At 56.5% G+C, this 24,680-nt stretch overlaps 2 protein-coding genes across 5 annotated transcripts; both read right to left on the reverse strand.

Annotated features, from left to right (window-relative positions):
* Positions 1–4,887: 4,887 nt before the first annotated feature.
* On the reverse strand, positions 4,888–8,766 carry REEP4 (receptor accessory protein 4). Of its 4 annotated transcripts, XM_003272844.4 has the most exons (8): positions 8,266–8,766; positions 7,455–7,527; positions 7,002–7,078; positions 6,795–6,915; positions 6,261–6,374; positions 5,772–5,907; positions 5,485–5,639; positions 4,888–5,398 (listed from the first exon to the last, which is right to left on the reverse strand). In XM_003272844.4, the coding sequence occupies exons 1-8, from the start codon at positions 8,295–8,297 to the stop codon at positions 5,333–5,335; spliced, it is 774 nt and encodes a 257-aa protein (XP_003272892.1). In that variant the 5' UTR covers positions 8,298–8,766; the 3' UTR covers positions 4,888–5,332. The 4 variants fall into 4 exon arrangements, with proteins under 4 accessions (XP_003272892.1, XP_012363881.1, XP_030672794.1 ...); XM_012508427.2 differs by lacking the exon at positions 5,485–5,639; XM_030816934.1 differs by lacking the exon at positions 7,455–7,527 and having other exon boundaries at positions 8,266–8,760.
* Positions 8,767–14,683: 5,917 nt separating this feature from the next.
* LGI3 (leucine rich repeat LGI family member 3) lies at positions 14,684–24,672 on the reverse strand. Its single transcript, XM_030816937.1, has 8 exons — positions 24,184–24,672; positions 23,239–23,310; positions 22,407–22,478; positions 21,989–22,060; positions 21,819–21,890; positions 19,722–19,891; positions 19,383–19,547; positions 14,684–16,850 (listed from the first exon to the last, which is right to left on the reverse strand). The coding sequence occupies exons 1-8, from the start codon at positions 24,387–24,389 to the stop codon at positions 16,033–16,035; spliced, it is 1,647 nt and encodes a 548-aa protein (XP_030672797.1). The 5' UTR covers positions 24,390–24,672; the 3' UTR covers positions 14,684–16,032.
* Positions 24,673–24,680: the final 8 nt, after the last annotated feature.

Here is a 24,680-nt window from a genome sequence, read left to right on the forward strand (position 1 = left end):
CGGGGGCCAAGCCCCAGCCCCGCACCGACCCCTGGCGCACTGACACACACTCACTCGCTGACACACGCTCGTGCTGATGGGCACAGCAGCACTCACGAGCCGGCGGCCCTCATGCCATCCCCAGAGCCCCTTACCTGGGCAAGCACAGTGCCCCCCGGGCGGAGCAGCCCCCGGCCCAGGGGAGGGCAGCAGGCGGGGGCGGGGGAAGGAGCCCCGGAGAGTCAGGCCAAGCTGCCACTAATCCGGGCGGGGAGAGGGGGGGCACCCACGTCAGAGCGGGGACTGCCGGGTGGAGGGCATCTGAGGACATCCCCTCCCACACACGCGGCCGTCTGGGCACCTAGCCCTGCTTCCCCAGCCCCTCCATCCTTCAGACAGCTGAGGCTGGCCTCCCCCCACCCCCACCCCCCACCCTGTGGCAACGCCTGGGGGGATGGGGGAGGGGGAATACCAGGCTAATTCTCCCGAGACCCGCGGGGGTGAGGGCAGGGTGTGGAGAGGAGGGGAAGGGAAGTGTGGAGATGCGTTTGGAACCCGGAGGAAGCTCCAAAGCAGATGCCGCCATCCCCTCTCGCCCACCCGCCTACATCCCTGACCTAATTCTTCTTCTCAGTCTGCACCTCCCAGTGCGCTTCCTCCTCCCCCCACCTCCCCTCCCCTCCAGGTTACCCCCACAAGCTACCCACCCGGGGAGAGGAAGCCAGCTTCACTCTGCCCTGGGCTTGGGACCTTTGTGCCTACCCGGAAACACCAACTGTGGCCCCCCAGGACTTCTCCAGCAGCAGAGAATCCTCCTCCTGCCCAGGCGTCTGCCCCCTACCCAGCTCTTGAGACCTCTGGTCCCTGATGCTGGGTAGAGGACAGGGCCAGAGCCTGAGTGCCACCTCCTTAACCACCTCAAGGTGGAGGGCAGCGCCAACCAGGACGCCCCAACCCAGCTTGGGCCAGGGCTGCTTCAGAACTAGAGGCTAATCAGTGGCAGCTAAAAATACAGCCAGCGCGCGCGGTGCACATGGAGGCTGGAGACAGGGAAGGGGACCAGGACACGGAGGGCCCCAGGCCGAGAGGGACAGTGATGGGGGCTGAAGGGTCAGGGCGGGAGAGGAGCCACCTGGAAGGGCCAAGGGATGGCGGTGGGTGGAGAGGAGAGAGAAGAGAGGGGCAAGAACAGAGGGCGATCTGCACCCAGAAACCAGGGTGGATATGCAGGAATCCCTCAAAAGCAGACAAGCTGCAGGGAAGGTGAGGAGGGAGACCGGGGCACAAACTGAGTGGGGCAGGGGCCAGGACCCAGCGGAGGTGTGCAGCTCTAAGGGGGCTGGCTATGGCAGCTTTGTGTCCCCACCAGCCCTGATCCTGCTGGTGGCCCACTGTCTGGTGGGGAGAAGAGGACTGGGGGTGCTTAGACAGGCTGGCATGCAGCCTACTCTTCCAAGAGAGGCCAGGCCAGAGGGGGTGGAGGTTGAGACAGTAACCCCCTCCAGTGTGCAACCGGAGGCAACGTGTGCAACTGCTGGGCAAAGGTGAGGACTCAGGCGTTCTCAGAGAGGCAGGGCTGGCTCTCAGGGAAGCCCAGTTGACAACCAGTGCCCTGAGCCTCCGGGTCACATGTGTGCTCACCCAGAAATGCCCCAGAATTTGGACTTCTCCTGGCTCCTTCCCCTCCTGCCCCCAGCATGTGTTGGAATTCATACAACTGCAGTCAGCCGTTCACCAAACCCGTGTTCCAGGGGCCTTGGCATGTTCAAGGCTTGGCGGTGGGCCCCAGGCGATGCAGGGCACAAAGGCAGAAATCACGAGGCCATCCCACCCCCCCAGCCTCCACCACCCAGAACTTATGGTCACTTCTCGCATTTGTTCTTTCACCAGCAAAACTCCTCCAGGCTTCTTAGGTATTGGCCCTGTGCTGGGCGTTGGGGGTGTTGGGCTTGTTCATGAATGATTACAAGATGCCTCTAGTCCCACCCTGGGGAAGTCAGGGGAACTTCATGGAGGAGATCAGAGAATGAGATCAGGACTTCACCACCCAATCGCGAACTTACAAAAGTATTTCACTTCGGTTAGACCATTTGTTCCAGGCTGAGCTACAACAGTGTGTAAAATATGTCTGTTCTTTATGAAGTCACAACACAGTGGGGGAGAAAAGGCAATGTGCTCAAGGCAAAAACAGAAGTCTGTGCAAGAACAGAGGTGGTGTGGTCCAGACAGGAAACCACCCTGAGGTGAGGGAGTGCTTGCGGAGGGTTTCCTGGGGAGGCGATTTCTGAGTGGGGTTCAAAGGGCAAGTAGAAATGGGACAGAGTTGGATGGTGGAGGAAGAGCATGTCAGAGGCCAGCACGCATAGGGCCACACGGAGCCATGAGACAGTCTGATGAGATGGCGAGGACAAGGCATCGCGAGCTCCGCCAAGGGGCCTGGGTGGCCCTGTGGCCCTCTCCAAGCACCCATCCTAGGAGGGAGGGCAAGTGAAGCCCCCACCCCAGTGAAATCTCCCTCACCACCCCACGACTTAAGGCCTCTCCCCAACTCTTGTTTTCTTTCACTCTGTTTAGTTTTGCCATTCATCACATGCCCTTCTGGGTTTGTTATTTTTGTTTTTTTCTGGAGACGGAGTCTTGCTATGTCACCCAGGCTAGAGTGCAGTGGTGCAATCTCGGCTCACTGCAACCTCTGCCTCCGGGGCTCAAGCGATTCTTGTGCCTCAGCCTCCCAAGTAGCTTGGATTATAGGCACGCGCCACCATGCCCGGCTAATTTTTGTTATTTTTAGTAGAGATGGGGCTTCACCATGTTGGCCAGCTGGTCTCGAACTCCTGACCTCAGGTGATCCATCCGCCTCAGCCTCCCAAAGTGCTGGGATTACAGGGGTGAGCCACTACGCCCAGCGCCCCTCTGGTTTTGTTCCCTTGGTTTGGGTATATGGATCCTGCCAGCCCGCCTCTATCAACGCAACTCCCAGGCAGAGGTACTTCAGGAGTCAGGGTCCCCGACTCACAAGCAGCACAATGGTACACCAGTTGTTGTGGCTCCCCAAGCCTCGGTTTTTCATCTGTAAAATGGGTATAGCCCTATGGGTGTGGTGGCTCATGCCTGTAATCCCAGCACTTTCAGAGTTCAAGGCAGGTGGATCACTTGAGCCCCAGAGTTCAAGAACAGCCTGGGCAACATAGTGAGACCCTGTCTTTACCAAAAAAATATGGTAATTAGCTAGGTGTGATGGAGAGTGCCTGTAGTCCAAGCTACTCAGGAGGCTGAGGTGGGAGGATCCCTTGAGTCCGGGAGTTCGAGGCTGCAGTGTACTCTGATGGTTCCACTGTATTCTAGCATGGGTGATTCAGTGAGAACCTGTTTTAGAAAGTGGATATAGTCCTTACTTGACAGGCTTGTTGGGAGGATTCAAGGAAATCATCTCTGTAAAATGCCCAGTACAAGGTCAGGCACACAACAAATATTCCATACGTGTTAGTCTCCATGTCCTTGCCTCCCAGGCAGGAATCATCTCCTTCACTCTGGTACTGCTTAGTGATTAAGTGCACAGACTCTGGAGCCAGACTGCCTGATTCCAAGCCCTTCTGCTACGTACTAGCTATGTGACCTTGGGCAAATCACTTGCCCTCTCTGTGCCTTTTTTCCTGTTTGGAAAATGGAGACTATAAGACTAGTGTGTATCCGCCCCCCAAAGATGGTCATGAGAATTAAATTAATATATGCCAGGGGCTGCGTGGGCAGCCACACTCTGGGCGCCAGCCGTTACTACTGCCTGCATCCCTGCAGTGTCTGGCAACATGTCTGGTACCTGCTCGAGGCTCAATAAAGATTCATTTTTGAATGAATTAATGAAGCGATAAGACAACCCCACAATGCAAAGGCAGGCCATGTTGGACGCCAGTGAGCCCCTATATGTGAGAAGCTAAATCACCGCAGCAGATTAACAGCCTCCCCCAAATAAAACCCAGATAATCCCCACACCAAGAGTTAATCCACACTCTCTGGGGCCACTCCAGGTTACCACCCCGTTTCCCCTCTTCTCATCCCACACTCTCACCCACCTCTTTGCTTAATCAAAAGCAGGGAGGAGGAGCAGGTGCGGCAGTGGCAGAGGGGTGCACCCCAGGCATCGTGGTGAGACCAGCATCGGGGCAGGAGAGGGCAGAGCTGGGTACCCCGGTTGCCCCAGGGATTGGAGGAGTTGGAGTGGAGCCAGCCAGGCAAAGAGCCTCGGTCTCAGGAGAGCAGAGGAGACTCCTTGGATGGGGCAGGCCAAGGACCAGTGACCACAAGCAGCAGGGAGGGCCATTGGAGGCCGTCTGAGCTCCACCAGGCCCAGCAGGGCGAGGCTCTGGCCAGTCTCCCAACCCCACCCTCCTTGACCTGGAAGCCGGGGACAGCCCAGATCCTGGACACTTCTGCCCTCTCGTGGCCACTCCTCAGAGGTGCAATGGTGCCCCTGTGGTTACCTGACTGTTTACACAACTTAATGTCCCCAGAGCTGCCCCAGGGGGCTCCTTCTTCCAGGCTCCTGGAGGAGGTACTCCTCCCCAGGTCTCCTCTGCCCAGCTTCGACCTCCCTATGGGACTAACGTGCTGCCCCAAGCCCCTCCTGCCTGTGCCACTGGTTTCTCTATAGCTGCACCTTCCTGCCAAGGCCTAACTGAAGTTTCGGGTTCTGACTCGTCCCCTGGACTGGTCCCCACTTTCCCATCAGTGCTCTCAAAACTCCCCAAAAGCTCCTTCGTGAAACCATGTGCTGCATCGCAACTCTCTGTCAATGGTTCTGTCTCCCTCAGAAGACTGGGCTCCTTCAGCCTTAGACCTAGGCTAGGACTGGGCTGCTCAATTTCAAGGGTGTGACGCGAGCAATGGGAGTAAGAATCAAGAGAAACAGAACCCCTTTACGTATTTATTTATCAAAACATTCGCAAACCTGACCTCACTCACCAACATACACACACACAACCAGGACACACGTGCCAGGCCTTATGAAAGGCTATCAAGTACTTCGAAGGACGGGAAGGAATGAACACACCCAGGTGGACGTTTGGTTTCATTTGCAGGGGTACAGGGAGGGCTCTTGTCCCACAACCGGGGAAGGGAGAGGGCAGAGCAAGGCAATAAATAGACCCCTGGGCCCAGCCTGCTTTGGTACATTGTGCGTGCATCCTTTCATGTGGCCTTGGCAGCATCTGCTCCCGGCCCTTAACCATTAGCAGAGTCAGGAGGGCGGGGCCCAGGCAGCTGGTGCAAGCAGGCCAGATGTGCAGCCCAAGGTCCCTCCAAATAGCCCTGGAGCCCTGCAGGGCACGAGGTAAGAAGGGGCCAGATGCAGCAGACCCTAGCTGTCCATGTCTGAGGGCACAGTCTTTTTCCTCGTCCGAACCTTCAGGGAGCGGGAGGTGCCCTGGGGAAAGGGTAGGCACAGCATGAGGGTGTGGGGAGCACCAGCCAGCAGAGCCCTCCTCCCTCCTGTCGTCCTCCCACACTGACCTCCCGCACCGGTGGCTTCCTCTTGACCACACGCAGGCTCTGGCTGCGGATTAGGGGCTTCTCTCGGGGCCGGGCTGGCGCCTGGGGGACTGCCTCAGTATCCGACCAACACTCATCCTCGGTGTCGCTGTCCTGCAGGCCCCCGGCCTGGTACCCTGTGTGGAGGAGGAGGTGAAGCTGAAAGCCTGCGGCCAGGCCAGCCCTTCCTCGAGCCTTGGGGGAAGCCACGGTGCGAGTGAAGGAAGCCATCCCTCCTGGCATGGCTCTGGGCCCCTCTGCCCACTCACCAATGGGTGGCCTCCGGTAGGGCACCTGGTCCTCTAGGTAGAGGGGGTCCTGGTAGGCAGGGGCAGGCGTGTCAGGGATGGAGCGCAGGTCCTGCATGGAGAAGCTCCGCAGCCTGCCAGCCAGCGCCCCCTGACTCTGCAACAGGGAAGAGGCTTCAGCGGGGAGGCTGCCCAGGGAAATCGGCCAACCAGCTAATCACCAGGGCTGAGACACAGAAGTGAAAACTGCTCAGCAAGCTTCTGGCCCCGCGCCAATGTGGCACCAACAGGAAACCAAAGTCAGAGAGCAGGAGCCGCTGCTTACGCTCAGTGCCAGAGCCAGGAAGGAAGGTCTGACTCCAGCTCCACGCTTCTGCCAATACCCCCCATCACCTTCTCACCCCTGCTCCCCAGCTGCCAACTCTGGGCTCCCTGGCAGAGGAGCTGAATGAGCCCAAAGGGCCTTAGGGGTGGGATGGGGGCTGCTGGAGGGCTGGGGGCCCGGAGCACCTTGGTGGCAGCCTGCACAGCAGCGGAGGCGGCAATGTTGAGGCCCCGCTTCCCGAAGCTGAGCACGGTCTCGTAGCTGCGCTCCTTGGCCTGCACGATATACGCGTCGATCTCCTGTGGACCCAATGGGGAAGAGAGCTCAGGTGGACAGCCAGAGTCCCTCTTCCTCTGAGAAGCCACTGGTTGTGGCGCCACCCAGCCCAGCCCCACCTGGTGCCCAGAGCCACAAATCTGGGCCACAAACACACACCAAGAGCAGGGCTGCCACCTATTCACACCTCCATGAGTGGCCATGCTCCAGCTGCCGCCACCACTACCCCCAAACCAACTTCCATCCTCAAAGGTCATTCATGTGCACCCCCACCTGATTATCCCAGAAGATGAGGTAGGCTGGGCCCTGTCAAGGTCCTGCCCCTCAACAGCAGCAGGACTGGGATAGAACCCCGGTGTCCCCAGCATCCTAAATCCCAGGTCCAGGGCTCTTTCCCTCACACCCACCCCCTAAGCCTCCCTTCCCGCTTCCCCCTGGGGTACCTTCTCATGGCGGGACAGGGACGGGTGGACAAACTTGCGGTAAAGCAGGCTGGCACCCTTGGTGTAGGGTGAGAGCAGCCACAGCACGAAAGCCATCTTGATCTCATAGTAGAAAGGGAACCTGTCACAGCACAAGGGGCAGGGTGAGCCAAGGAGCAGGGCTGGGGGGCCACCCCGACCCATGGCTTGCGGACCCTGTGTCCATACCAGGAGATAAAAATGTCTGTAACGATCTCTGCTGCCATGAAGAGTGCAAAAACAATCCAGTACATCATCCACCGCACCTGTGGGGTGAGAGCGCAGAGGTCAGCATGGGGCCTGCAGCACCAACTCCCAACCCAGGCCAGCCCAGCCCAGAGATTCCAGGGAGCCTGTCCGACTGCATAGCTGCTTTCCCCCACACATGGCTGGACAGGAGCTCTGAGAAACTGCTGCTCATTCCTATGCCCGCCTCCAACAAGCTTCACCCACGAGATCTTCCACAGGCACCCCGATGGCCTGCCCTCTATCTACACCCTCTTGAACAGGGCCCATTCTCTCTCCCTCCCCACTCCACTCAGGATGTGCCACACAACCTTGCCCCTGGAGGAGGGAGAGGCCAGCTGAGACCCTCCCCACCTCACCAAGTCCTATTACACACACCCAAACCCCCACGCTCACATATTCACGAATGTTCTTGGTCTTCACAGCCTTATAGGAAGCATAAGCTGGACACAGCATCCCAAACACCAGCCTGGAAGAGCAGCCATGGGGAGTGTGAGGGGCACCATGCCCCACTCCCACCTTGCCAGGTAGCCATTTCCCCCCACTGGGGTGCAAGGTGGCAGTACCCGCCCTGTTTTTCTCGCTTGGCTTGTACAACCCGTGCCTGAGTCAGAGCCCTGGAGGCCACCTCCCCACCCTGCTGTTTACAAACATCCCAAGCCTGCACCGGTGGCCCATGGGTGCGTGATGGAGCGAGAGGACAGCCACTCCACGAAGTGGGTGAGAATACCAGACTGTCCCCTCCCATGGGTATGCAATCAGGCCCTGGGTCACCAGACCTGACACTGCTGGGCTGCAGACAGGGCTATGTGAGCCAGGTGTTGGCATACTCAAAGGTGAGGGTTAGGATGGTGAGTCATGTGACTGCTCACAGATGGCAAGCAGGCACCTGGATTCTCCGCCCACAACGTGCCATATCACCTTGTGTTTGCCAAGGGGCAGCAAGGTAGGCCTGTGGCCCTCGGCCCCACGCATCTGTTTGCAGTGTGTGTGGCGTGCGGCAGGGGTCGTCCTCAGCCAACGAGGCTTGGTGGGGCGGGGAGCCTGCGGTGCCCAAGACACCGCGTGCAAACCCACAGGCCCCTTGCATGGGGTGCCGGAGGGTGGAGCTCAGAAAGTTCCCCCTCCCACTAGACGTCCACAGCCTCCACCACAGGGGCGGGCCGGCACCCCGGGGTAGAGGAGGTCTGAGGGCGGCCATACTCACACCACCAGGCGACAGATCATCCAGGACACCATCTTGCCGGCCTTTGGGACGTGGGGAGGACCCCGGGAAGCCGCTCAGAAGGACGTTCACTCAAGGGCTGGGACGGGGGGTGATCAGGGCAGTTGCGGGAAGCAGAGGGGCGATCCGGCTGTCCCTCGGCGGAGGCGGAGCCCGCCGCCCACGGCCTCCGACTGTGCAGTTCAGGGGACCTGGAGAATGGGGAGACCCGAGGCAAAGCGGCCCCGGCGGGGAGGAAGCCGACTTGGGAGCGGGCGCTCCCCGCGGCCCGGGCAGTTACAGCTCCGACCCGCCCTTCCTGCCGCGGAGAACCTGGCGCTCGGCCCTTGCTGCTGGTCCCGCGCTGGAGCGGGTCGCCGCGGTTCCAGCGCGCGGGGCCACCAGCACCGGCCTACAGGGCGGAGTTTGTAACTCACTTGAAACTTGCACGGAACCGAGTGCTGCCCAACCCCAGGGCTCCGGCTCGCCACGCAGGCGCAGTGTGGCCCCGGAGGGGGCGGGGCGAGGTCAGGGAGGTGAGAGGCCGGCCCCTTAAAGGGGCGATGTGCCTCGGGACTGGCTCGTGGGGCCCACGGTGGAGTCACCTTTCCAATCGGAAAGATTAGAGTGTGGGAAGCTGTAACAAAAAAGCAGGGGGAGTGCGGGGGTCGGCACACAAAGAAAATCTGGACTCCAGAGTTTTCGCGACCCTTCACTGGCTTTTCCCGGTGTGTTTCCCTCCCGCCTCATGTTCCCCTCTGTGAAATGGGTAAAGGCATGAGATGCGGTTGGTGGGGTAGAGGGGAGGCTCTCCTCTGCAGGCTCAGTCAGAAGCTGGAAGGAAGCTTGGCTGAGCGCCAGCGAGTCCGGGTCTCACACCAGTGGGTCCCGGAGGGAAAGGGGGGAGGCGTGGGGGGAGAGGGAACCTGAGGGACTCTTCGCCCCAGCAGGTTTCAGGGGTTCCCTTCTCTCTGGGATGCCTTTCCAGAGCCCTGACTCCGGTGCAGGCTGACCGCGATGATTTGAGGCATTCTGGGTAGAGCTCCCAGCTCCCACACTCCTTCTTCAGCAGAAGTTTGAAATTCCACCTATTCCTCTGAGCCAAGTACACAAATATCCCTGGGCCCTTAATAGTAGTATCAACCATTGCCATTTTGTAATGCACGTTTGCACGCAAGGTCTTAGTCTTTGCAAACATCCTTTTTACCATGTAGGAAATAGGATGCTCAGTGGTGAAAAGTAACTTTCCCGGGATCACCCAGTGGTATTTATTGCTGGCTGGTGGCTACATGCTCGGCTTGATCAGTCTTCTGAGAGATCAGCAGCTGCAGGCTGAGAGTGGCCCTGCAGAGGGCCATGGAACCGGAGAAGTTGCTCTGGGAGGGAGGCAGACACCAGGAAGAAGGGGGAAGGCTCTAAAAAAGAAGGCAAACGTTGCTGCTTCTACTACTTGCCCTGTGAGGTTTCATTCTTTTTGACATCTTCAGCTTACTGCCTCTGTTGTTCCCTCTGAAAATAGTGTCCCCCCACCCTGCAGAGGGTGGGAGCAAAGCTGTCCGGGCATGTGGGGTGGAAACACAGGCAGTTACTGCTTTTTATTGGAGCCACAGTTAACGCCTACCAGCTATAATAAGGATGGAATAGGTGATCATGGGGCCAGGGAAAGGAGGCTTCTGGGGGATAAATAAACACACAGTGATTATATGGTCTTAATTATTATCATCAGTTTTATTGGTATTGCTGGGTGTGAGAGCCAGCAGTGAAACCAGCCCACGGGAGAAACTCCCCCAAGGCCCCATGTCTCCCTCTCCTCTCTTAACCAACCCTCACATTTACCCGTCCCCCCTTACACACACACATTGGAGTAACCAAAAAGGTCAAGGGCTAGAGGAACCCCTAAGGAAGGCCCCAGCCACTGTCCATCTTTAGGCACAGACATGGTTCTCTAGGTGAAAAGTGTCCTGGGTCTCCCTGAAGGAGGAAAGCTGTGACTGAATAGGGGAGCTGTGGAGAAAAGAAAGAGAGATCAGATTGTTACAGTGTCTGTGTAGAAAGAAGTAGACATAGGAGACTCCATTTTGTTCTGTACTAAGAAAAATTCTTCTGCCTTGAGATGCTGTTAATCTGTAACCTTACCCCCAACCCCGTGCTCTCTGAAACATGTGCTGTGTCAACTCAGCGTTACATAGATTAAGGGCTGTGCAAGATGTGCTTTGTTAAACAGATGCTTGAAGGCAGCATGCTCGTTAAGAGTCATCACCACTCCCTAATCTCAAGTATCCAGGGACACAAACACTGCGGAAGGCCACAGGGACCTCTGCCTAGGAAAGCCAGGTATTGTCCAAGGTTTCTCCCCATGTGATAGTCTGAAATATGGCCTCGTGGGAAGGGAAAGACCTGACCGTCCCCCAGCCCGACACCCATAAAGGGTCTGTGCTGAGGAGGATTAGTATAAGAGGAAGGAATGCCTTTGCAGTTGAGACAAGAGGAAGGCGTCTGTCTCCTGGCCGTCCCTGGGCAATGGAATGTCTCGGTATAAAACCCGATTGTATGTTCCATCTACTGAGATAGGGGAAAACCACCTTAGGGCTGGAGGTGGGACATGCGGGCAGCAACACTGCGCTGTAAGGCATTGAGATGTTTATGTGTATGCATATCTAAAGCACAGCACTTGATTCTTTACCTTGTCTATGATGCAGAGACCTTTGTTCACGTGTTTGTCTGCTGACCTTCTCTCCACTATTATCCTATGACCCTGACACATCCCCCTCTCCGAGAAACACCCAAGAATGATCAATAAATACTAAGGGAACTCAGAGGCCGGCGGGATCCTCCATATGCTGAACGCTGGTCCCCTGGGCCCCCTTATTTCTTTCTCTATACTTTGTCTCTGTGTCTTTTTCTTTTCCAAGGCTCTCGTTCCACCTAACGAGAAACACCCACAGGTGTGGAGGGGCAACCCACCCCTTCAGGGAGCCGCTGAAAGGGACATCCATGACTCAGGAGGTCACTGCCCACGTGAGCGTCGGGTCCTTTGGTGCGTGCTGCAGAACTGTCCCTTCCCCGCTGGCTGCCTTCCGGGGCCACACGCCTGACCTCAGCATCACAGGCCTCTGTCTACCCCTATTTGCTGGGAAACGTTCCCTGGGCCCGCCCAGAGCTCACTCAGCTGGGTTGGTCTCCCGTATGGAGACTCCTGGTCCCGATGCCTGTGCTTGGGAAATCTAAGAGAAGAGATGTCAGAGGGCCGCGCTGACAGCAAGGCTCAACATGGAGGGCAAGAGGCTGGCAGCTGAGGAGTATCACCATCCCTGGTCTTGGCAGAGTGAGTGGACCTTGCCTCTTGCAGCCTTTGGTCCTGAGCTGTTGACACAGTCACCCAGTTCCACTGGGTTGCTAAGCAGCACTCTGGACATGGACAAGCTCCGGGGCAAGTGACCCAGCAGGCACACACAGAAAGCCAGGGCCAAGGGAGGAAAGTGCCTCCCACCCCTCAGAAGAGCTCCCCACTGGGGGCAGCAGCTGTCAAAGTGATATTTATCCTTCTACTGGGCAGCAGAGTGCCAGCGTGTCTGGGAGACTCAACCCACTTTCCCTGGCAACCTCTCCCAAGCACAGGATAAGGGCCCGTTTCCCATTTGGAAAAGAAGGACAGGCCTCCCCAGGATGATGGAGGTGCCTGCTAAGCTAAGAGCATGTTTGAGGAGGTGGAAAGCAGGTAAGTCACCTATTGCTGGGGGCGAGCAGGCCAGGTCAGAGGCTGCAGGTAAGATAGGGGGCACAGGGGCTCCAAGACTGAGGATGGGTGAGGAACTGTCACCCACAAACAGTTCTCTCCAAAGATCCACCTCCTCCTCTTGCACAAAACACCCTTCTCTGAGCCACTTCTGTTTTCATATATTCCTATAGACCAAGGCAAATCATAATTATGTGCTGGACACACTATACCAATGGACTTACATATGCTAATGCATTTCACTCTCATGAGAAATAACCCTGTCAGGGTAGGATGCGATGGCTCACGCCTGTAATCCCAACACTTTGGGAGGCCGAGGAGGGCAGATCATTGAGGTCAGGAGTTCGAGACCAGTCTGGCGAACATGGTGAAACTCCATCTCTACTAAAAATATGAAAATTAGTCAGGCATGGAGGCGTGCTCCTGCAGTCCCAGCTACTTGGGAGGCTGAGGCAGGAGAATTAATTGAACCTAGGAGGCGGAGGTTGCAGTGAGTCAAGATCGCACTACTGCACTCCAGCCTAAGCTGGAAAAAACAAACAAACCCTGTCAGGTAGGTATCACGATTATACTCATTTTATAAATAAGAAAAACCAAGGCACAAATAGGCTAACGTGGCTGAGTGTTACTAGCTGGTTTCACCCAGCTGGCAGAATCAGGAACCCATGAAGTGGGGTTTTTAAATCTGCTTCACAGAAGGAGAAATTGAAGCTCAGGGAAATCAGCTGACTTGCTTGAAATCTCACACCATGGGAAGGGACTGAGCCAGAATTCACACCCATGTTATCCAGGCTCCAGACCCCACTGTCTCCAGTTCTCCACTCCCCGGGCTGGCTGTGAGCTCCTTGGGCTCTCTGGCCATAACCCAATCCTCTGCGCACAGCCGCTCACAGGTGCTCGCTGAAGACAGAGAAACGAAGGGGGTTTTGTGACATGCGAGAGCTGAGAGGGGCTCTGGAGGACAAATGAAAACCTGGAGACTCAGAGAAGGGATTTGACCTGCCCAGGATCACACAGCAAGCACCACTGCCCAAGGATCTATCATTTCCCCCCGTTTCCATCCCCTGTCCCTTACACTGTCACCAACCCACACACGGCCACAAGGGGATTTCATTTACTCAAGCCCATGGGGGAAGAGGAGAAAAGGGGTCCCCACAGCTTGACAACACCTGTTTTGCCATTCAGCGTGCTGTCCCCGAGACCCCATTACTTGCACTGACACCCTGAGCACTGTCCCCCACCCGGCCCCCATCTGACTGTCTTAGGCTCTCTCGACTCCACTCACAGAGATGTTGAGGGACCCTGACTGCCCACAGGGCTTGGGTGTGTACGGTGGGACCAGGTCCCAGGAGATCTTCATGTTGGGCAGAAGCTCGTGGGCTTGTTGAGCAGGAAGCCAAGGCAGGCTCCTGAGCAGGGGAGGACAGGAGGAAAGTGTGTGTTAGAAAAATCAGACCGATGGCCGAGCATGGTGGCTCACGTTTGTAATCTCAGCACTTTGGGAGGCCTAGACCGGCGGATCACCTGAGGTGGGGAGTTCGACACCAGCCTGGCCAACATGGTGAAAACCCGTCTCTACTAAGAATACAAAAATTAACCGGGCGTGGTGGTGGGCACCTGTAGTCCCAGCTACTAGAGAGGCTGAGGCGGGAGAATCACTTGAACCCGGGAGGCGGAGGTTGCAGTAAGCCGAGACAGGGCCACCTCACTCCAGCCTGGGCTACAAGAGATAAACTTCGTCTTTTAAAAAAAAAAAAAAAAAAAAAAAGGCCGGGCTCAGTGGCTCACGCCTAAAATTCCAGCACTTTGGGAGGCCGAGGCCGGCAGATCACCTGAGGTTGGGAGTTCAAGACCAGCCTGACCAACATGGAGAAACCCCATCTCTACTAAAAATACAAAAAAATTAGCTGGGCATGGTGGCGCATTCCTGTAACCCCAGCTACTTGGGAGGCTGAGGCAAGAGAATCACTTGAACCTGGGAAGCAGAGGTTGTGGTGAGCCGAGATCGCGCCATTGCACTCCAGCCTGGACAACAAGAGCGAAACTCCATCTCAAAAAAAAAAAAAAAAAAAAAAATCAGACTGAGAAGCGGGTTGGTGGGGGCTGGCAAGGGACCCAAGACAGTGGGCGATGAGGAGTGTTTGGACAAAACTTTGAGCTGGGAAAGAGCAAAACAAAAAAGTGCCCATCTAGCAAACCTTTGGGACAAAGAATGGAGAGGACTTGGTGGCTTATGAAATATGGGAGAAGAGAGATCCAGATGTCACCTAGGACTCCAAGGCCTCATCTGGGTGGATGTGGCAGCAATGACAGACATTTGCCCAGTGGAGGAATGGGGATCAGAGGTAAAAGAAGAGGGACTGCTGAGATCATCCTCAGCCGTGCTAGTTGGAGTTGACCTGACGGCAGGACAGACTCAAGTCTTCGTGGGTCCCCGGACTGTAATCTCCAGGAAGGAACACTAGCTGTGAGTCAGCCCCAGGTGCTGGAGACTCATCACACCAGCACCTGAGTGCCATCCCTGTGAACTCCTGCCCCCAGCCCCAGCTGACCTTGGGGATGCCCACGTCTCAGAAAGAAGGGAGCCAGGAGGAAGAAGGTCTGGAAACCATTGCCAGGCCCCCCGTGGGCGGCAGGGCAGGGCCAGGCTCTGTTTTCAATGAAACATTTTGATGACACCTGAGAGCTGGTTATGGAGCCAGAACTTTTTATTTAAAGCAAATGAATCATAGCATTGTCCCCCAGTACCCTGGTATCCTGCCACAAGGAGCATCACACCATTTGGGCACAGGGCAGGGCCACCCCTGCCCACTCCCTCTCCACTAGCCTGGCATCTCAGCAGACAGCAGAGGGCAGCAGAAGCTCGGCTAGTGGGGCCCCTCCCACCAGCCCCCACCCCGGCCACTGAAAGGCAGTGCTCCTGGGGGCCTCTGTGGACTGGCGGGGCCAGGGCTGCAACATGCCCTCAGGCCAAGCTCCACTCTGGGCACCCTCGCAGGTAACTCAGGTGCTTGCAGCTCAGCCAGCTCTCTAATCCACCCAAGGAGCCCGCCCAGCTCAAGGGCCACATCCCAAAGACAGGGTGAACCAGGGGACAGTCCAAGCCTGAGAAAGCAACAGCTACAGGAAGGAAGGCAAAAAGGCTTTCAGTTGAGGGGAGGTCTTCTGTCCATGGGTGAGCTGGGATTCAGGGCCATGAAGGAAATGCCAAGGAGAACAGAGACAGACACCCCTGGCAGGTCCCCGGGGTTGCTTCTGCTGCTGTTGTTATTGCTTCGGGCAGAGGGGCTTTGCCCCCAAGAGGCCAAGCAGGCCCTCAGAAGCTGGCACCACCATTCTCGTCGTTATCAGTTGCGGGAGGGCACGCTGGGGGTGAGCAGAGGGGCCCCCTCCAAGCAGAGAGGCAAGGTAACAGGAGAGCCTGGTAGGCAGTGCTGAATCTGCTTGTATGCACACGTACCCTGACATGTTTATAGATGGACACCGGGTGCAGACAGGGCGTGTGAGTGTGTAACTGAGTGTGTCCGTCCGCATCCATGTGAGCATGCAGACAGGGTGGGCCAGGGGTGAGTGGCCCCGGGGAAGCATGACAGATATGGCTGTGGGCTACGGTGGGGAGCAAGAGCAGGTAAACAATGCCTGGAGCACCAACAGGAAAGACCAGAGGGGCAGAAGGAGAAGCACAAGGACAGGAAGGTGCGGCCCCCCTCGCTCCCAGCACCCCGCACCACTCATATGTATGAGACGGGGCACAGCGTGGGGAAGGCTGCAGAGTAGGGGGGGCCTGCAGCTGGGGTCACGAACTGGGCGTTAGGTGTCCCAGGGGTGCCTGGTGTTCATGCTGATTGCAGTGATGATGCATGTCCTCCTGGGCCAGTCCACGGGGTGCGCCTGTGCACACTGGGCGTGTGTGGATGCAAGAGCATGAATGCAGGTTGGCCCCGCGTCTTCACACAGGCACACGTGGTGCTAACAGAGGCCCCCACTCATCCTCCAGTGGCCACCCTGAGGAGACCAGAGGCCTTGGCGCCCCCCTAGGCACTGAGATCCACCACAACGTGTCTATACACCAGTGTCTGTCCCTTGAAGCTGGGGGCCAGGAGTAGCTGGGCGTCCCCAGCAGGCACGTAGCAGAAGGCCCGAGGAGCCTGCACAGCCAGCTCCTGGAACCGTACAAACTTCTGACGTCCCTCATCCCACTGGTAGATCTGGGTGAAGGAGAAATCGCTGCCCAGCGCCAGGTAGCGGCGGCCACCCACAAGGAAGGGCTGCAGGGCCAGTGAGCCCCGGGAGGGCAGGGCCTGCACCTCCGAGAAGCGGGTACCCTCCCAGCGCAGGATCTTGGAGTCGCCGATGTAGCGGCTGAAGCACAGGTAGCTGTCTCGGCCGGCACGAAAGTGTTTCACAGCTTGGGCATCAGGCACCTGGGTCACCTCACCCTGGGCCACAAACTGCTTCTGGGTGCGACTCCACTGATAGATGACGGGTGCCTGGGAGCTGCTGGACACAATCAGCCGTGGCTTGCCCTCGCCGTCCACAAACTCCAGGTCGGTGTCACGGTGCCAGGGGTGCAGCGCCTGGTGGGAGTAGAAGCCATTCTGGTGCCAGCGGTAGAGGCTGGTGGCGCCTGCCTTGGAGCTGTCGGCCACAGCAAAGTACCAGTCACCGTCGATGCGGAAGGCTTCTAGGTCGTTAGGCTTGCGCACGCGCTGCGGGTCGATGTCTTGCAGTTTGGTGAAGCGTGTGGTGTTGGGATCCCAGTGGTAAATGTAAGAGCCGCCAAACAGCTGGGCCACGACCACGTACAGCTGGCTGTCCACAACCATCGGCTTGCAGTGCACTGCAGAGGGGGCTGTGCCAGGACAGGGGCAGACAGCATCAGGCAGGCCGGCGGCTCCCACTCCATCCAACCCCCTTGGAGAAGGCCAGTCCCTTCCAACCTTGGGCCAGGACTAAGACTCTGCGCTATACCATTCCACCCACACTGAAGTTCATGCACTAAGCGCTCAATGCTTTCCAGTTGTTTCACAGCTAATAACCAGTTTTAGTATCACCCTTGTTCCACCCATACCCCGAGAGTTCAAATATAAGCTGACACAGCACAAAATAAGTGTCCCTCGATAGTGTCTCGTTGCTTAACCATAATGTCAGTAACTGAATTTTTATTGCGTGCAGTCACTGTGCTGAATGTAAGCACATGTTACATCGATGAGGAATTCATCACACTGGAAAGGACCCTGTGATTTTGTCCATTTCACACAGAAAGAAACAGAGGCTCAGAGAGAGCAAGTGACTTGCCCAAAGCTACCCCACTGGCAGTGGCAAGGCAGGGAAGGGAGGGAGAATTTGAGTGGATCCACAGCGGGGAGAGAAATCTCAGGTATACCCAAGACATCTTGCTGTTTGCATCACAGTGCATGAAAACACATCCTCCCAAGAGTTCTCATTTTTGAAAGGGCTTTTATGTACAAGAATGCATGCCCATGTGCACCTATACTCACAATCAGCTTCATTGGAGCCCTTCTCGGGCACCAAGCACATGAAACCACACACTGCTCACCTGTCCCGGGGTCTCCAGCTGCTGCCCGGCATCTCCAGTTTGACATCCCCAGTTCACCCCTTTTTCCTTCTCACTACGACCCCACCTTTCCCCCAAGAGAAATTTGTGCAGAGCCTCAGGCTCTGGCAGTCACTGCCTAAATCCCTTCTTTGGGGTTTGGTCTGCCCTGCCCAGATGCTAATGACCCCCATGCCACACCCCAGCTCCTGATCTTCCCTCAGACTCTCCTGGCCCACACACCCACACAAGCACCTCAAACTCAGTCACGACTCACAACTCACAATTGAGCTCCATACCCATCGCTGAGCCTGCCCTGCTCCTCCTCTGTTCTTGATTTCAGCTGTGGCTCCACTAGTCTCCCAATCCAGAAACCTGGCAGTCATCCCTAACACCTTTCTCTCCTCCACTCACCCTTCCCTGATCAGTCCCCAAGTCACGACAACCTTCCCTTCTACTTTCTAATAGTGTGTATGTAGATTGGTGTTAGTTCCTCCTTAAATGTTTGATAGCGTTCACCAGGGAAACTCTCTGGGTCAGGAGGTTTTTTTAGGAGAAGGTGTTTTGTTTTTGTTTCTTTTTTTCTTTAATACTGACTTCAAGTTCCTTAATAGAGACAGGGCAATGTAAGTTTTCTATTTCATCTTGTGTCAGTTTAACCCTTCTATTTTTGTTTTTGTTTTTGTTTTTTTTTTTTGTTTTTTGTTTTTTGTTTGGAGATGGAGTCTCGCTCTGTTGCCCAGGCTGGAGCACAGTGGCGTAATCTTGGCTCACTGCAAGCTCTGCCTCCCAGGTTCATGACATTCTCCTGTCTCAGCCTCCTGAGTAGCCGGGACTACAGGCGCCTGCCACCACACCCAGCTAATTTTTTGTATTTTTAGTAGAGACAGGGTTTCACCGTGTTAGCCAGGATGGTCTCAATCTCCTGACCTTGTGATCCACCCGCCTTGGCCTCCCAAAGTGCTGGGATTACAGGCGTGAGCCACCACACCCAGCAGTTTAACCCTCCTTTCTAAATATCTCCCTCCATCACCACTGCTACTATCTCGTTTCCAGGCTCCAGCACCCCTCAAGCAGACAGGCACATATCCCCCTACTGTTCTGCCCTCGTGTATGGTCCCACACCTAGCCTTTTTCTATGCAAGAAGCTTTCTAAAATGCAGACTGGATCACACATTCTGCTTAAACCCTGTCAATGACCTGGTACTCATCAATGTCTGGTTGCCACTCCCCACCTTGAACCTTATCCCTTGTCATACAAGCTGCTTATGATTTGCACACATATACACACTCACATACTAAGTTATTGCACACCTCCTTGACTTCGTTCATGCTGTTCCCTCTGCCAAAACACTCTTTCCACTTTTTTGCCCCTAGCTAAGTCTCCTTCAGCTTTCAAGACTCAGCTCAAACTCAGTAGATCCAAAACTGCTCAACAGTCACTCCTGTCTCCTCCTCATTTCCTAGTCCATCTAATTATGTAAGCCGAAACCTGGGGATCACCTCTGAGTCCTCCCTTTCCTCTATTCTTCAAGACTCAGCTTAGGTATCCCCCCTCCACCAAGAAGCCTTCCTTGATTGCCCAGGGAAGGCTTGTCCTTTGTGCTGCTAGAGCATCATGTTCATATCTCCCTCTTAACACCTGCCTATCATATGGATGTTATCTGTGTATATATTGGCCTCCTCCCAAAGACTGGAAAGTTCTTGTGGGCAGAGGGTATGTCTCATCTATCCCTCTACCTACAGGAACTCAATGGGGTTGAACGATGGAGCCCACTCCCCCCTCCCCCTAGCAAGGGCCAGCAGAACCAGATTGGGCTCAGGTACCTGGGATTCTATCGTAGTCTCGAAGCTGCCGCTCGACATAGTCCCACTTCAGGATGGTGCAGGCACTGACACCTGGCTGGGCCAGAGCCAAATAGAGGTCACTGGAGTAGAGGAAGGGCTCAGCCGACACTGCTGGGAAGGACAGAGTCTGGTACAACACGAAATCTGCAAGATGAGAGGTGCGTTACTGAAGACCAGAGGGAGAAGGGAAGGGCTGCTTGGGTGATGGTGGTTGTTTTACTGCTGCTGGGTGTTGTGGGGCAGGGTGGGGGGTTTCATGTCTGTAAAGCTGCCTTGGGGTAGGCGTGGACTGACACCCAAGGCAGGGGCACCTCCTACCTGTGGTGATGCAGTCGAACTCCCGCAGCGGCAGGTCCTGCACCTTGTGTTCCTGGAAGCGGGGTGGGCTGGCGCAGTAGATGGGTGCCACCGTGGTGTTGGTGTGTGCCAGCCACTCCACCAACCACTTCACCTTGCAGTCGCAGTTGAGTGAGTTGCCCCGCAGGTCCCTGCATCATTAGGGCAGAGGAGGGGGGCACAGAGAAAGACATGCTCTCAGGGCTCTACCCACCCAGGCCCTCCAGGTTTTCAGAAATAGAGCTGGTCAAGGCTGCTGCGAGTTGCTCACGTGCATCTTTGTATGATTAGAGAAAAGTTTCCCTCTGACTGGATGTAGCCCCACAGACACAGGCTTGGCCAGCATAGTATGGAATCAGTTTCAGTCCTTGCTGACCTCTTTGGCCAGGTTGACTTTTGCAGTGTGCATCCTGCACAGCTGTATGTTGCATCCCTGCTCCTCTAAGCCTCCCACAATCTAAGGCTTTTATTTTCTTATAAATAATGATAAATGAGTGTGGCTATGCTATATACTACTATATGCTATATACTACTTACTCGAAACTTTCAAACTCCTCTCCCCGATTGGACTGTAATGTAGAGTCCAATCAAACATACATTTAAAAATCACAGGCTGGGCATGGTGGCTCACACCTGTAATCCACTTTGGGAGGCTGAGGTGGGCGGATCACAAGGTCAAGAGTTTGAGACCAGCCTGGCCAACATGGTGAAATCCCATCTCTACTAAAAATACAAAAATTACCCAGTCATAGTGGCGCACACCTGTGGTCCCATCTACTTGGGAGGCTGAGGCAGGAGAATCGCTTGAACCCGGGAGGCGGAGGTTGCAGTGAGCGGAGATCATGCCATTGCACTCCAGCCTGGGCAACAAAGCGAGACTCCGTCTCAAAAAAAAAAAAAAAAAAGCACATGTTGGCCGCGCACAGTGGCTCACGCCTGTAATCCCAGCACTTTGGGAGGCAGAGGCGAGCGGATCACCTGAGGTCGGGAGTTCAAGGCCAGCCTGACCAACATGGAGAAACCCCATCTCTATTAAAATTATAAAATTAACCAGGTGTGGTGGTGCATGCCTGTAACCCCAGCTACTCAGGAGGCTGAGATAGGAGAATTGCTTGAACCTGGGAGGCAGAGGTTGCCGTGACCTGAGATGGCACCACTGCACTCCAGCCTGGGTGACAGAGCGAGACTCTGTCTAAAAAAAAATTTTTTTTTAAAGTACATTTTTTTTTTTTTTTAATATTTTGAGACTGAGTTTTGCTCTTGTTGCCCAGGCTAGAGTGCAATGGCACGATCTTGGCTCACTGCAACCTCTGCCTCCCAGGTTCAAGTGATTCTCCTGCCTCAACCTTCCAAGTAACCAGGATTACAGGCGCCCGCCACCACATCCAGATAATTATTGTATTTTTAGTACAGATGGGGTTTCACCATGTTGGCCAGGCTGGTCTGGAACTCCTGACCTCAGGTGATTCGCCCTCCTTGGCCTCCCAAAGTGCTGGGATTACAGGCTTGAGCCAACACGCCCAGCCTTAAAAAGCACATTTTTGGCTGGGCACGGTGGCTCACACTTGTAATCCCAGCACTTTGGGAGGATGAGGTTGGCAGGTCACAAGGTTAGGAGTTCAAGACCAGCCTGGCCAACATGGTGAAACCCCATCTCTACTAAAAATACAAAAAATTAGCCGGGTGTGGTGGCACACGCCTATAGTCCCAGCTACTCAGGAGGCTGAGGAAGAATCGCTTGAACCCGAGAGGTGGAGGTTGCAGTGAGCTGAGATTGTGCCACTGTACTCCAGCCTGGGTGACAGAGTGAGACTCCATCTAAAATTAAAAAAAAAAAAAAAAAAAACACATTTTGAAAACATACATACATGGTGTCTCAGGTGCACTTTGAGAGAAACTCCAATTTGGAAGGCTACCATCTATATCTAACTCCACCTCCTCACCTCCTCAGGGTCCCCCGACCCAAGCCTTCCCAGCCTCTCAAGACCTTATGACCATCCCAATTCTGACTCCCGCACCACACCCTCCAGGGATGCACCCTCTGCGGCACTGTTGGAAGAGGTAGGACTCAGGTCTTACAAGTCATTCAGGATGTCCAGGGGCCGAAAGATGTCTCTGGGCAGTGTCTGCAGGTTATTGTTGGCCAGCGAGCTGCAAAAGAGACCGCCAGGTCATCTGAAGATCATGAGCAAAGCCGAAGGCCACAGGAGAGGTGGGGCTTTGGTGCAGTGTATGTGTGACGTACTCACAGGTGGGTCAAGGACTTGAGTCCTCGGAAGGTGAACTTGGATAGTGCCCAGATGTCATTGTTCTCAATGAAGCTGGGGAAAGTGGGAACTTGCCTCAGTGGTCGCACAGGATGCCAGACCCCCAGCAGCACTCGCCCTATGCCCCAGCCTAGATTTCAGCCCATGTCCCCGAGACAGGTTTCCAAATGGAGTCTGGCATCATCAAGCCATAGGGATAGGGCATCAGGTAGGGTAGAGGTAAAACGAATGAAACGACCTTCTGCTCGGGTCCTGCCACCACGGGATGCAAGGGCTCTCGCCTCCCATCACCTTCCCTTTCTGCGGCATTCTCATCCACTCCCTACCCAGTCCCTGGGCCTCCCAGGCCTGGGGTCCCCCTCCCTTCTGCTTTCCCATTGCCCCTTTCCCTCCCACACACAGATACTGCAGGTGCGAGAGTCCTGTGAAGGCGTTGTCTCCAATCAGTGTAAACTTGTTGGAGTTGAGTAACCTGCAGAGACAAAGGTGGAATTAGAACTTCCAAGGGTGTGCCTGCTGCCCCAGCCCCCAGCCTGCTGCCTCAGCCCTGGGCTTCCCCAAGACCTGGCTGCCCTGCTGCCACCCCTAGGGACCCCATGGGGAATCCCTGGGCCACCTGGGCAACAATGCCAGGCAGGAGCCTGTTCTGGCCCCAGAAGCTCCCAGGGTCCCTGTTGGCTCCTAAACATGGCCGAGGCCAAGCTCTCTTGTCAAGCCAGTTCCTGGCCCTCCCGAGTGGCACCTCCTCTCCCTCCCCCCCACCCTAATTCTGTCCCACTCCAGCCCCTCATGGACAACTGTCCCTCAAGGATGGCATCTTGTAGAGTTGGATACACTCCTGCCATCCCTTCCTTTCAGCCCCCAGCTCTTTCTGGGAACCCCGATTCCTGGGGTCACCTGTCTCTAAGATGGCCCCACAGTGCCCACCTTGGGCACTAGCCCAGGCTATCACACCAAATTCTCTTGGGTTTCCAGAGGAGCCAAGCCCATCCCTGGATCCTGCCTGCTTGGCTTCTCTGTGCCATCCCTAGCTGTCCTCCTGCTGCCCCTGACTCCCCTGACTCCAGGCTGCCCCGCCTTTTGGGTATATCCTATCAGAACAAAAGCAAGGGACACCTGCATCTTCGTCTCCAGAGGTTGCCTCTGTCCACTCTCCCTCTCCCAGCCCAGGATTTGTCCCCTGCTACCATTTCCATAGTTCCCCCAACCCTTCCACAAGGCCCAATCCATACAAGAACTGCAGCAGCGGGAGGTGGGAGAACGCTCCATCCTGGATCTCTGAGAAGGCGGCATTCACCAGGGTCCTGCGGGGACACCCGAGTCAGTACTGTGGGGTCTGCAGGGGCTGTGCTGAGGCAGGGAGAGGTGAACACGGAGGGCAGTGGTTTTTGTACTCACTTGCCCTGGAAACGCCCCATTTCACCGACCTTGGCCCCCACCTGTGTGTCTTTCCCTTCTCTTCCCAAATTCACTACCTGCCTTCACTAGGGTCCTCCCCTATTGCCTCTTGGGGCACCCATGGCCCAAGGCTCAGCTTCCCTCTCAGGCAAGAAAAGGTTCCATCACCCACACCGTTGTCATCATCATCCAAACACCCACAATGGGCTGGGTGCTGTTGAGAGATGGGGCTTGCGGGTGGGGGCTGGCATCCTGGTCCCCAAGGACCTCACAACCTCTCTGGTCCCACAGACAAGGGGATCCCCTGAGGCTGGCTGTTGTGAGTGACAGGCTGTCCGAGCTGGGTGCCAAGTGGCTGGTCAGTGGCAGGCATGTGCCCCATGCCAGGGTGCTGGGAGGGCATAGCTCATTCTCACCCTGCTCTGGCTGCCACTCTCCTGCCCTTGGTGTGACATCACAGGCAGGGGCCCACATGCTCGTGTAAGCAACGCCCCCAAGTCTGGAGCCCAGCACACAGTAGGTCTCACTGACGCTTGTGGTGGTGATGATTCATTCTTGGTGGTGAACTCCTGCTTTCCCCACCCATTGCCGCTGAGGCTGCAAAACTGCAGAACTCCCTGCCCGACTGGTGCCTGGAATCTCTAGCCCTTAGGACCCCTGCAGTCCCCCGGTCCCCACACTCTGAAGAGGGGGAGCCGGGGGTTTCTCCTGTCCTCTCCCAGAGCTGTCCTCGGCCTCCTCTCCCTCCCCACCCCCCAAGGCCAGGGCTGGACACTCACAGGGAGATGACCTCCGAGGGCAGGTTCCTGGGCACTGCCTTTGAGTCCACGCAGAAGGCGGTGTCCCTGGTGCAAGAGCAGCTGGGCGGGCAGGGGGGCGTCTTGGGGGGCCTCTTAGCGCTGACTTGCAGCATGAGGCAGAAGCCGAGCGCGGAGAGCGCCAGCAGCCCCGACCCCGGGCCCCGCCTGGTCCGCAGCCCCGCCATGCTGCCCGCGAGCTCTCCCTGGGGCCGGCGGCCGCGGCCCCCGCCCCACCGCTCCCGCGGCTGGGCCGCCCCGCGCGGGCTGGCACCTCCCGGCCACCGACAGCTGCTACCGCAGCCAGGGGCCCGCCTGCGGACTCCTCCTGCCCTCGGGCGCCGGCTGCGGTCCCCTCCCCTGCTCGCTCCCGCGATCCGGCTCGGGAGAGAAGCGCGGAGCGCGGAGCTGGAGCCGCAGCCGGGGCTGACCGCGCCGGGTGGATGCGGACTGCGGCGCGGGCGGCGGGGGCGCGCGCG

This window comes from Nomascus leucogenys, chromosome 8 (genome assembly GCF_006542625.1).
Source record: "Nomascus leucogenys isolate Asia chromosome 8, Asia_NLE_v1, whole genome shotgun sequence".
In the NCBI taxonomy this organism is placed as follows: domain Eukaryota; kingdom Metazoa; phylum Chordata; class Mammalia; order Primates; family Hylobatidae; genus Nomascus; species Nomascus leucogenys.

Excerpts from the sequence above, each read along its gene's own strand:
- REEP4 (XM_012508427.2), bottom strand. The coding sequence starts at position 8,297 with ATGGTGTCCTGGATGATCTGTCGCCTGGTGGT. Across the intron at positions 7,079-7,454 it reads CCAAGAACATTCGTGAATAT|GTGCGGTGGATGATGTACTG; the intron begins GTGAGCGTGGGG and ends CTCACCCCACAG. Across the intron at positions 5,399-5,771 it reads CTACCGGAGGCCACCCATTG|GGCACCTCCCGCTCCCTGAA; the intron begins GTGAGTGGGCAG and ends CCCTTTCCCCAG.
- LGI3 (XM_030816937.1), bottom strand. The coding sequence starts at position 24,389 with ATGGCGGGGCTGCGGACCAGGCGGGGCCCGGGGTCGGGGCTGCTGGCG. Across the intron at positions 21,891-21,988 it reads CTCAAGTCCTTGACCCACCT|CTCGCTGGCCAACAATAACC; the intron begins GTGAGTACGTCA and ends TCTCTTTTGCAG. Across the intron at positions 19,892-21,818 it reads CTGGACATCCTGAATGACTT|GGACCTGCGGGGCAACTCAC; the intron begins GTAAGACCTGAG and ends CTAATGATGCAG.